Source organism: Sorex araneus, chromosome X, assembly GCF_027595985.1.
Source record: "Sorex araneus isolate mSorAra2 chromosome X, mSorAra2.pri, whole genome shotgun sequence".
Classification (NCBI taxonomy): domain Eukaryota; kingdom Metazoa; phylum Chordata; class Mammalia; order Eulipotyphla; family Soricidae; genus Sorex; species Sorex araneus.
Genome location: NC_073313.1, coordinates 258,341,675 through 258,354,970, shown reverse-complemented (window position 1 = coordinate 258,354,970; position 13,296 = coordinate 258,341,675). Strand labels below are relative to the sequence as shown.

General features: G+C 40.7%; 1 protein-coding gene across 9 annotated transcripts in view; it reads left to right on the top strand.

Annotated features, from left to right (window-relative positions):
* The window catches only part of DOCK10 (dedicator of cytokinesis 10), a 314,615-nt gene that overhangs the window by 180,262 nt on the left and 121,057 nt on the right, over positions 1 to 13,296 (top strand). For all 9 annotated transcript variants that reach the window (XM_055120250.1, XM_055120249.1, XM_004610790.2 and 6 more), the window contains exons 5-7: positions 11,515 to 11,587; positions 11,861 to 11,983; positions 12,417 to 12,551. In XM_055120250.1, the coding sequence (XP_054976225.1) occupies positions 11,515 to 11,587; positions 11,861 to 11,983; positions 12,417 to 12,551 (331 nt within the window). The remainder of the gene's footprint in view (positions 1 to 11,514; positions 11,588 to 11,860; positions 11,984 to 12,416; positions 12,552 to 13,296) is intronic.

Sequence of the window (13,296 nt, the reverse complement as noted above, 5' to 3'; positions counted from 1 at the left end):
TGGAAAAATGAAAAAAATAGGTGTGTTTCTCTACCTCCTTTTGAATCTTTAAATCTAAGTTTATATTATTACTGACTCCTAGCAACCCCACAATTAAGAGTGTGTTCATAGAAAAATATTGTAAAGAAATATTATTTCAGGTTGGACTATAAAATATAAAGCTGTCACAATTCAGGAATAAAAACCAGCTCTTAACCAGGGTTCTCAGAACACAAGAATAACAAAAAATCTATATGATGCCACTGATTTTATTAATCCACAGGGTAAAATACAGATATAGAATACTTTTATATATTTTACTACAGCTGGTTATACATAAAGAAGAAAATGTCAGAGAGTATTATTTTGTGGCTGCAGAGAATATAAAATGGAACCAGCTTAGCTAAACTGAATTATGATAATATCAATTTTTAATAAAAGAACATTTCACGAGTATCAACAGTGAACCACACACTAACATATTTTTGGGGGGTGGGTGTATAGCTCATGCCCAGTGATGCTCGGGGCTTACTTCTAGCTCTGGACTAAAGGACCACTCCTGTCAGTACTTAGGGGTACCGTATGCAATGTCAGGGATCAAACTTGGATAAGCTCCATGCAAGGCTCGAGCCCAACCCACTATGCTATCCTGTGCTATCTCTGTCCCCCTTGACAGATTTCTTTTGCTGTAGACTTGTAATTATGGCATTATCTATTCATCCCTCCATCATTTCTCTGGTGGTCCACCCACCCCTTTCTCATCCAAATAGGGGTTCCCCTCCAATGGTGCTGGGGTACGAGACACATCTTGCGATGCTGAACCTGGTAATCTGGGCCTGATGATATGGTGCTCAGGCCTGGCAATGTGATGCTCACCAGGGTGCCGGGTGCCAGGGGGACATCATCACCACACGACTGCTGCTTTAGAGAGTGGTGTACTGGGGGTCAGACTCAAACCCTTACACATGCATAGCATGTGCTGTGCCACTTGAATTATCTATCCAGCATCTTTTTTTTTTATCTTGGGTTTTATAAATGAGCACAATGCCCACAGTATTTATAAAACTTTTTTAAATGCCTACCATTTACTTGTGTTTGTGTTTTCAGCTCACTGTTTGTTTTCATTTGAAGGGAATGTAATATTAAAAAATCACAAGTTGCAAGAAAATTATAAAAAAGACTTTATTATTTTGGTGCTAGGGAATAAATTCAGGATCTAACGCATGGAGCTGCATGCTCTACTGCTGAACTGCTTCTCTGGTACCAGCTGATGTCTTGTGAGCACAGGTACACCTATATAACTGAACACCCACGAAGAAATGAAACATTGTCATCATCACCCAAGTTAACTGCACCCATTCCTGATCAATACCCAGCCCTACTTCCCTCTCCCCAGTCCTCACTATCACTTCCTTGATTTTCTTGATCCTAGGTTAGTTTTACTTGCTCTAGAATTTTATTAGGCAGACTATATGTATTCTTAGGTTTTTAGATTCTTCGAATCAGATATTTTGTTTCTGGATTGATATCCATGTTGCTGCAGGTACCAAAGAAACTCCTTTTGTTTCCATGGACTATTTCTTTCTGTACCACAAGTCCCATTGGGGTTAGCCATTCTCCTCTGGATGGACAGCATTTTAAGATAACTTGTCTCTAACATTGAAATATATGGACTTCTGTGAAATTTCAGCTTTACTCTCTGTCACTGTCACTGTCATCCCGTTGCTCATCAATTGTTCAAGTGGGCACCAGTAAGTCTCAGTGTGAGACTTGTTACTGTTTTTGGCATATTCAATATGCCACAGGTAGCTTGCCAGGCTCTTCTGTGGGGGCACAATACTCTCGGTAGCTTGCAGGGCTCTCCGAGAGGGGTGGAGGAATCGAACACGGGTCGGCTGCGTGAAAGGCGAATGCCCTACTGCTATGTTATCGCTCCAGCCCCCTTTAATCTCTAGACTTAGTTATTTCTAATTCTCAACTGGGTGCTGCATAGAAAAGCCCTCCCAAGCATTTAGCCTCCTGCATTGAGATTTCATGGCAAACCAGACTCTTGTTGCCTCACATATTTGTTCTTATCCATCAGTAATCTGAACTACTGGTTCCTCCCTGCTTTGTTTATAATATTTGGAAAGAAAAGTTTGTTCTGAAAAATCAGGGTTGAACATTAGATCTTTTTTTTGTGATTTACAACAATGTTTTTTAAAGTGCCAATAAAATTATTCTTGTATAAAAAAAGGAAGAAAAACATCCTTGTGAAAGAGAACAAAATAAGGATTACCGAAACCAATAAAAAAAGCATTATAATCAAAGGGTCACTGATAAGTGATCACTAGACTAGTGCATTAGACCACCCATGTGTGCTAAATATTATCATCCCATGTTTATCTTTACTTACTCTTTCCCAGTTTACTCTTCTTGGTTTCTTATCAGTCACTTGGAATGTTCCCTTTACTACCTTGTTATCATTTTAAGAGTCTTGGAACATTTGTGTTCGTTCCTCTATGGACAAATCACTTCAAGAAATTGCTCTGAAGTCAGCCATCTTTTATTGCCTCTGAATCTCAGGAAATATGTAGTCTCACAAGAGAATGGAGAAAAGAAACAGTTGTGTTTAGGTCTTTGTTTTTCCAATAAAATGGAAAAGTGATGGGATTGTTTAAGGAACATCAAAATCGTTATGGAGGAAAAGGAGCATCTTCTGTTGAGTAGGAATAGGTGGTCCCAAAATAGCGTGTGCAGTTTTCAACTTGCTCTGATTTCACATCAGGTTAAAACCAAAGAGGGAGAATAAGTTAACATTATTGGCAGTGAACACAAATAAGCCTGAGTAGCTCTAAGACTGCAAAAATAAAAAGAAGAAAGAAAAGAGGGTTGGGTGGTGGGTATAGCAGGTTGGTGTTTGCCTTGCACACGGTCAACCCGTGTTTGATCCCCAACATCCCATATGGTCCCCAAACACCACTAGGAGTAATTCCTGAATGCAGACCAGAAATAACCCCTGAGAATCGCCAAGTGTGACACGACTCCCCCTATTTCTCCCCAAAAACAAAAAGAACAGAAACACTAGGATTCTTTGGAAGAGAATATTGGTCACTATATTATGTAATAAGCTTATTAAAGATGATCCGGGACAATCTTTTGTAGTTACACAAATTAGCATTTCAGTGATAAATTTTTTTTTCTTTTTTAAAAAATTATATTCTTAATAAAATTTGTTCACAATAATTGATTATATTCAACATTTCTTTTTTTTTATTTTTAAGCTTTCATGTTTGGGTTACAATCACACAATGATTAAACACTCATCCCTCCACAAGTGCACCACCAATCCCACCACCAATATCCCCAGTTTATCCCCCCTTTCTCACCTTCCCCCTGCCTCCGCCTGGCATCCTTGACAACATCGAAGATGAATACAATCGACTGGTTCAGCACCTCCATGTCTGTGCGAAGAATGCCGAGAGTGAGAAAGCCACAAACAGATGCCTGTCTTTGGAAACTCTCGAGCTCATTCATCAACGTGGTTTGGCGCGAGCCTTAGGTAACCACAAGCTAACGTCCGAGCTCACAAAGCTGTGCAGAGATGCGATAAAGGAAGATCTCAACGAGAGATGAGCAGCAGTGTTGACCAGTGCAGCAGAAGCCGGGAAAAGTATTCATAACGCTCGCCTGTCCTTCGCCAACTACAAGACCAAGATGACTGCCCTCCGACGTCCCGATGGATCTATCACATCCTCCACAAAGGCAATGGAGAAAATTATTCACGACTTCTACTCAGATCTCTTTGACAGCCATGTCCACCTGCCCACATGCCAAATTCCACAGGATGGATATGTCATTCCCAACGTTCTCCCTTCTGAAATCCGACACGCCATTTCGCTGGTAAAGATGCGTACAGCACCTGGTCCAGACAAGGTCAGACCCGAACACCTGAAGAATCTGCCGCCAGTACTCATCAATACACTTGCCTGACTCTTCACATACTACCTGTGTGAATGCAAGGTTCCATCTCAGTGGAAAACCAGTAGGACCATTCTGTTGTACAAGAAGGGAGACATCCACGACATAGGCAACTATCGCCCAATCTGCCTGCTGTTTGTCGTCCACAAGTTGTTCACTCATGTCATCCTAAATAGAATAGGCAAAACACTAGACAAAGGACAACCATGCGAGCAAGCTGGGTTCCGAAGGGGATTCAGCACGATAAACCATATCCACACAGTGACCAAACTCATTGAAGTTTCGCGAGAGTTCAAGATGCTGCTCTGTCTAACGTTCATAGACTTAAAGAAGGCCTTCGATTCTGTTAAGACTGAAGCAGTCATTGAAGCCCTAGCCAAATAGGGCGTTCAAACTCAGTATATCAAAATCCTCCGAGAGCTGTATTGTGGATTCACCACCAGGATCTCACCATTCTACAAGGAAGTGATCATTGATGTAAAGAGAGGGGTGCGGCAGGGTGATACCATTTCACCGAAACTCTTCAGTGCCGCCCTTGAGAACATCATGCGACGACTGGAATGGGAAGGAATGGGAATGAAGATAGACGATCGGCAATTACGCCACTTTTGCTCTGCTGATGACATCATTCTCAAAACACCAAACATCCAAGCGGCACAAATGCTGACCGACTTCGACCAAGGGTATGGAAAGGTCAGATTGCAGCTGAATCTCAACAAGACGATGTTCATGAAAAACAAACTGGTCCCTGAAGCTCCATTTGCTCTCAATGGAACAAACATCTCCGAATGCAGCAGCTATGTGTACCTGGGTCGAGAAATCAATATGAGGAACGACTTGGTGCCAAAACTGCGCAGGAGGAAGAGAGCAGTGTGGAATTCATTCAAGAGCACCGAAGAGGTGGTTAAGAGAACGAAGAAGCTCCGACTCTGGACACATATTTTCAATTCCACTGTTCTTCCTGCACTAACATATACCTCAGAGACCTGGACCCTACCCAAACAGGATGAGAATGTTATTAGGGTATCCCAAAGAGGAATCGAAAGAGTCATGCTGGGATTATCATGTCTTACTCAAGTGAGAGAAGGAATCCGAAGTTCTGACCTCCGTCGACGGTCAAAAATCAGGGATGCTGTCTCGTTTGCCAAGACATCAAAAATCAGATGGGCCGGGCATGTAATGCGATTCAGAGATGACCACTGGACTAGAGCTGTTACAGACTAGATTCCACTGGACATCAGAAGACCTCGTGGCTGCCCTCCAACTAGATGGTCAGATTTCTTTGTCAAATCCCTGAATCAATGATTTGAGGCTTTTTGTGTTCCTGGAGCAAGCAGATATCATTGGGCTGCACTAGCACGTGACAGGGACAAATGGAGATGTTACTGACGCCCACTCGAGCAAATCGAAGATCAATGGGACTACAAGTGATACAAGTGAAGTTTTCATGTTTGGGTTACAATCACACAATTATTAAACACTCACTTGTATCTCTTGTAATTAAACACTCATCCCTCCACAAGTGCACATTTCCCACCACCGATATCCCCAGTATACCCCCCCTTTCTCACCCTGCCCTTGCCTCCATGGCAGGCAATATTCCCCATACTTTCTCTCTACTTTTGGGCATTATGGCTTGCAACACAGACACTGAGAGGTCATCATGTTTGGTCATTATCTACATTTGGCACACATCTCCCATTCTGACTGGTTCCTCCCAGCCATCATTTTCTTAGTGATGCCTTCTCTATTCCATCTGCTTTCTCCCCTCCATTCATGAAACAGTCTTCTAGCTATGGGGCAATGCTTCCAGCCCTTGTATCTACTGTCTTTGGGTGTCAGCCTCATGTGATGTTATTCTATACTCCACAAATGAGTGCAGTCCTTCTATGTCTGTCCCTCTCTTTCTGACTCATTTCACTTAGCATGATACTCTCCATATATATCCATTTATAAGAAAATTTCATGACTTCATCTCTCCTAACAGCTGCATAGTATTCCATTGTGTAGATGTGCCAAAGTTTCTTTAACAAGTCATCTGTTCTAGGGCAATTGGGTTGTTTCTAGATTTTGGCTATTGTGAACAATGCTTCAATGAATATGTAGGTACAGAAGTCATTACTACTATAATTTTTGCATCCCGTTCAGGATACATTCCCAGAAGTGGTATTGCGGGGTCATATGGAAGCTCAATTTCTAGTTTTTGAAGGACTGTCCTTATTTTTTTCCAGAAAGGCTGGACCAGTCAGCATTCCCACCAACAGTGAAAGAGTGTCCCTTTTCCCCCACATCCATTCCAGCACTTGTTGCTTTTGTTCTTTTGAATGTGTGCCAGGCAGTTATTCTCTCCCCTCCTTATTCCATAAGAACCATAAGTTACCCTCTTAGTTGGAACTTTCACCAGGTTAGCTTAACCACCAGAAACATATTAGCAAATAACTCATTAAGCCCACCTCAATTAATACTGAATCATAAGCAGAATAGTAACAGTGAGTGTGAAGGGCTAAGCCACATAAGGCACAATGGTAAAGCAACGCAGATCCTCACCAAGCTTAGTTATTGAAGAGGCTAACCCAGAAGACCCCAAGAGCAGTGAAGTGCTAACCTCTCTGACAAAGAATTTAGAAGGGAGCTACTGAGTATGCTTAGGGAGCTAAAAGAAACAACAGAGAGCAATGCCAATAAAATACAAGAGGATTTGAAGGTAGAAATGTGGAAAATGCAAACAAAATTATAAACGGAAATTTCGGACCTGAAAAACCTGGTAGGTGAATTAAAAACTCAGTGGAAGGCCTCAGCAGCAGAGTAACAGCTGCTGAGGATAGAATCAGTGAGCTCGAAGATGAAGTCCGACACTCTCTAGAAAAGAACAGAAAATGGAAAAGAGGCTGACAATCCAGGAATGGATGGCAAGAGAAGATCATGATGAAGCCAAGAGGAGTAATATAAGAATTACTGGAGTCCCAGAGGAACAGGAAGAAAACCCTGATGAAGAAGAAACTGTCAAAGACATCGTTGCTATGATGTTCCCAGAGCTGAAAAAAAAAAAAACATTTGACCACATTCAGGAAGTCCAAAGGATACCAGGTAGAAGAAATTCAAATAAAAATACCCCAAGACACATCCTGATCAAAATGACCAAAACCTTAGATAAAGACAAAATCCTGAGAGCAGCAAGATTAAAGAAAGAAATTGCCTGTAAAGGAGCATCCTTAAGATTCACAGCCGACTTGTCTGATGAAACCCTCACGACCTGAAAACAGTGGTGGGATATAGTAAAAATAACTCAATGAAATAAATTCCTCCCCAAAAATGCTTTACCCAGCCAGACTCTTATTCATAACAGAAGGAACAACACACAGTTTCACAGATAAACAACAGCACAGGAACTTCAGAGACTCAAAACCATGGTTACAAGAACAACTGAATGGGATACATTAAGATAAGACAGATGCCTCAAATACACCAAATTTCAGCAGAAAAATGGGACAAAACTCCTTAACAATAATCTCTCCCAACATCAATGGGCTAAACGCACCAATTAAAAGACACAGAGTGAAAGGATGGATTAGAAAATTGAACCCAACATTCTGCTGCCTGCAAGAAACACATCTCAACAGTCAGAACAAACACAGGTTCAAAGTCAAAGGCTAGAAAACAATCCTACAGGCAAACAACTCCCATAAAAAGCTGGGGTTGCCATCCTACTATCAGACCACATTGATTTCAGACTGAAGAAGGTCACAAGAGACAGTGAAGATCATTTCTTATTGATAAAGGGATCTGTACAACAGGAAGAACTAACAATGCTAAATATATGTGCACCTAATGAGGGACCAGAAAAGTACTTATAACAACTACTCATAGACTTGAAGAAAGACATCGATAGCAACACAATACTAGTGGGAGACTTCAATACTGCTTTATCACCTCTTGATAGATCAACCAGACTCAAGCTTAGCAAGGACATACTTCATCCGAGAAAAGAAATGGAAGAAAGGGACTTAGTAGATATATACAGGACACTTCATCCTCAAAAAGCTGAATACACATTCTTCTCAAGTGTGCATAGAACATTCTCCAAGATAGACAACATGCTGAGCCACAAAACATACCTCCATAAAATTAAGAAGATAGAGATTGTATCAATGATCTCAGACCATGATACGTTGAAATTAGAAAAAAATCACACACACAAACAGAAAACAAAATCAAACACTTGGAAATTAAACAGCTCACTATTGGACAATGTGTGGCTTAGAAAGGAGATCAAAGAGGAAATCAAAAGATTCCTGGAAACAAACGAAAATGAAGATAAGAGTTACCAAAACTTATGGGACACAGCAAAAGCTGTGTGAAGAGGAAAGTTTACAGCTCTCACATCACAGTGATAAAATTTCTAATCACACCTCTTCCAATATGAGTTTATGTCTCTATTATGGAGCAATAGCACAGCAGGTAGGGAATTTGCCTTGCATGCGGCTGACCCAGGTTCAATTCCTCCGTCCCTCTCGGAGAGCCCAGCAAGCTACCAAGACTATCCCACCCACATGGCAGAGCCTGGCAAGGTGCTCATGGCATATTGGATATGCCAAAAACAGTAACAACAAGTCTCACAATGAGACGTTACTGCTGCCCGCTCAAGCAAATCAATGAACAACTGGACGACAGTGCTACACTGATTATAAACTTTATTTTTTTTTGGTTAAAATGAAAAGATTACACTAGAGTGGGGAGCCCCAGAATGTGTATACAAATGTTTAGGCATACATACATTACAGTTTCATTAAAAAAAATGCTACTTAGTACATATTTGTATTTTAAAAGAAAATTTTTGGTAATTTGCTTTATGTATACATATATAGATATAAATCTGGGGGGGCACCCCTGGACATGCTCAGGATTTATTCCTTAGTTTTTGCTCAGGAATGACTACTGACAGTGCTCAGGGGAACATGCATAGTGACAGGCAGGAACCAGAGATTCTTGTATGCAAGACCTTAACCATTTTACTATCTCTCTGGCCACACTATACGACTTTATATTCTTTGACTTCACAAAATAAGTCATGGATGAGGTAATTTGTAAATTTCATTAGCATGTTTTTGAATTTGTATCAACACATCACATATTGCACCATCTAATACATACTTATTGAACACTTATTTATATATTTGTTAATTTATACACTCCTTGTTACCATTTTCTGCTACCTGTCCATATGTCTTCAGATTTCATAGCAATACGTCTAATCAAAACAAAACAGAGAACTAAATTAGAACTGAAGTGAAACTATTATTTTTAATACTCAACATCAAGTACTCAGTACCCTCATAATTGCATTATTTTGTTAGTGATTTATTTCTGCAGCACATATCTTATCTGATAGTGTTTTTAATTCATCAGATAAAGTTATAATAGAAGAGTCCTTTTTCAAATACTCATTTAACGTTGGAGGTTTCTCTTAGAGATTTATTCTGCAGTTAAAAACCAGAATGCTTTCCAAAAACAAAGTTTTTTATTAGACCCTTTAATTTCATTTCTATGCTAGCCTTGTTCAACTTACCCATCAATGCTTTCTTCAGCATCTTGAACTTCTCTCTCATTGGTCAGGAGGAAACTAGGGGAGACACAGATCAGACTTTGCCAGTCTCTTGCTTTGAAAAATGAATCATCTGAGGAAGGGCTCAAACAACTGAATCCACAACAAAGTCACGGAAATCTCAAAAGAGACCAGTGCCCAGCAGCCACAGAGAGAGTCTTGGTTCTGAAGAGTTCAGCTGCCTTTGTGGAAACCACTTTAGGATATCATAAGGGAGTTACATGCTTATCCATCCCACAACATGGGTGAATCTTGAAGTCATGCTCTGAGGACAATAAACCAGCATACAGATGAGCCTCCCAAGTGACCAAATGTGATATGATTCCTCTTATCTGTCACTGTCACTGTCATCCCGTTGCTCGTCGATTTGTTCGAGCAGACACCAGTAACGTCTCTCATTGAGAGACTTATTGTTACCATTTTTGGCATATCCAATATCCAATACTCATGGGTAGCTTGCCAGGCTCGACCGCACAGGTTTGATACTCTCAGTATCTTGCAGGGCTCTCCGAGAGGGGCAAAGAAATAAAACTCGGGTCAGCCGCGTGAAAGGCGAACGAGAAAATAGTGATGTTTGGCCAACAAAATAAATGCACTTAATGATCTGAAACTGCATGCTGGTAGTAGTTAAAATAGTAGTTCATGTTTATTTTACCACCATAAAGGGGCCAGAAACCCTATCGACTGTGAGATCGTAGTTCTGATCTCAAGCTCTTCATAGTTGGACAATGATGACCATGTTTCATCTATGCTCTTACCTTCCCACTGTTCCAGATATGAACTGGGCATTTATCAGCTTTCAGAAGTGTATTTTGAGTATACTAAAACCCATCAAATTTTTATGTGAAAACAGCTTCTAATTTTATACATATGTAACCAAAAAGATTCCTTTGTCCTTCACCTTTCTGCCTAGAATCCTATCAACATAGAAAATGATTTGGATGGGAACACCAAATGTGATACTGTATATTTAAAAAAATACGTCTGGGTTGTGTTTAGACAATAGAAATCATCTTAAATAAAAATAATGTGTGCAGATTATACGTGAAGGACTTTTCTGACGATCAAAAAAATGTCTAAACCTTGATCTCATTGTCTTCTTTCCTTTCAGCTGTGAATTATGACCTAAAGTACAGGAAAGAAAAGTTAATTTCTCTCTCACCATTTATAAAGTCAGGTGCAAGCTCTTGCTGGTTTATAATCTATAACTGAGAGGTGTGTCTGTGCCCTTAGGGGAATGCACAGAGCTCAGAGCCACTCGGTTATAGGGAGGTCAAGATTAGGGAAATGGCACAGCCTAGTGGCCAGGGCAGAGATTGCCTCTCAGGACCATTTCTAATGGCTGCCTGTGCTCTTGAGCTTGTCTTAAACAGGAGCAGTGGAACTATCTCACAATGATTCAATAAAATTAAAAAAAAAAAAAAGGAGTAGTGGGCTAAGTGAGAATACAACCGGTCGGGCATTTGCCTTGCACTCGGCTGACTTGAGTTCGATCCCTGGCATCTCATATTGTCCCCCAAGCACCATCAGGAGTAATTCCTGAGTGCAAAGCCAGGAGTAACTAACCCCTGAGCATTGCTGGGTGTGTCCCAAAAAGAAAACAAAAAGAAAGGAGTGGCAAAACAGTAAGGAAAACATCCCTAATTCGTATTCCACTGCAAGAGGTGGTAGAAGGAAAATATAAAACTCAAAACCTTTCAATTTCCCTGAAGAAGACATTCAAAAAGATACTTGGTCAATGTGTATAAATGCTACCTCATTGATTTAAAAATAGACATTTAGTCATTGGAAAGACGCTCCGATGACTTAGTATAGAGAGAAGATGGGCTTCCTAGAAATGGGGCCCTCATAAGATGATATTATACTGTAAGAATTTTTGAAGCCGTCCAAATAGTTGTTACTCAGCGAACACCTGAAAATGAAAGCAATGTCTTAAATGACAACTTGGATTTTTCTTTTTTTTTTACTATCAGAACAGAATACAAGCCAGAAAAACTTCCCTCACATTCCTTTGAGGTTGACCACGAAGATGCTGATAAGGATGAAGTAAGTACCGTGTTTAAAAAGAACTGTTTAAAACAGGAAGACTAGCTCCTGTCCTTTATGACACCTCTGCCTTGTAAACCAACATTTTTCATAAGGCTCCAACAGCTGTTGAGCGGGAGCCTGTAGTCTAAGTGAATCAACATTGTTTGGAAACGGAACGCGGTTATTTAAGATGAGTTGAAGAGAGAAAAGGGAGTTTCATGCTTAATGGTGGTGTGTAAGCTCTGGGATTCTCCACAGACTTTGGCATTGCTAACGATGCTTTTTGTATAGGATTCCACGTCCCATTCTTCGTCCAAGGGTGGCGGGGGCACAGGAGGGACCGGAGTGTTCCGGTCCGGCTGGCTATACAAGGGAAACTTCAACAGCACCGTGAACAATACCGTCACTGTCCGGGTAAGCAGACGCCAAGCCTTCTCCTGCTTCTGTTTGTTTGTTTGGGGGGTGTTTGTTTCGCTTTGGGGGCCACACCTGGCGATGCTCAGGGGCAACTCCTGGGTCTGTACTCAGAAATTACTCCCAGCGGGGTTCGGGGGACCAGATGGGATGCTGGGAATTGAACTGGGTTACCCACATGCAAGGCAAACGTCCTTCCTGCTGAAACCCTCTCTCTGCCCCTCCTGCTGTCAGACATGCCTCATGATGACCTTTCCTTGGGCTACAGCACAGAGGAGAGCCAGGGGCTTTGAATCTATATCTCGTGTCATATTAAATTTGTGATGAAAGATACTCCTTGTTAGAAAAGTGTCTAAAGGGATTAGAAAACTTCGGAATTCTGTAAGAGCATACAACCATTTGAATGACCCCTTCTGTTGTTTCCTTCTTTTAGTCTTTCAAAAAGCGCTTCTTCCAGTTGACCCAGTTACCTGATAACTCCTACATTATGAATTTTTACAAAGATGAAAAAATATCCAAAGAGCCCAAAGGCTGCATCTTTCTGGATTCCTGTACAGGTGTAGTGCAGGTGAGTGGAAACCTTCGTCGGTGAACCCTACCTGGGTGGTTCTTTTTTTTTTTATAGAAAAATATGTTTGTCTAATCACTATCATTCACTGTCATTCATTCCACCAATATTTATGCATTATCTGCTAGGAGCTAAGAACTGTTCTAAATGTTAAGAACTTGGTGAAGAAGGCAGCATAGTTTCCTGCTGTAACAAAATTTACTTTACAGGAGGAAAAACAGAAATAGGTGATGAATAAATAAGTCACTAAGAAGACGGGAATCTATGGAGGAAATCTGAAATTCAAGTGATAAAAGCGGTTATGAAAGAGAAAGCAATAAATAGGGAAGTTGGAAAGGAGTAACTAACAGAGGTAGAAATGCATTTTGGAAAAGAAAGGATTTGATCTGAAGATAAGAGAATAAGCAGTTGCTGAAAGGCAAGATCCCAAGGCAAGACCGAGTCTGGTTTGTTCCTGGAGAGGAGGAAAACAATTGCCTGGCTAGCCATAATATAGAGAATCATGGAGCAGAAGAAGTTACTAAAAGTACATGGTTTAATGTCAGAGACCTGAGTTCAATCCCACAAGCACAGAGTTAGGACTAGCTCCTGGACAATGATTGGAACAGCTCACAAACCAATATATATATATATATATATATATATATATATATATATATATATAGAGAGAGAGAGAGAGAGAGAGAGAGAGAGAGCACTGTAGCACTGTCTTCCCGGTATTCATCAATATGCTCTCGGGCACAAT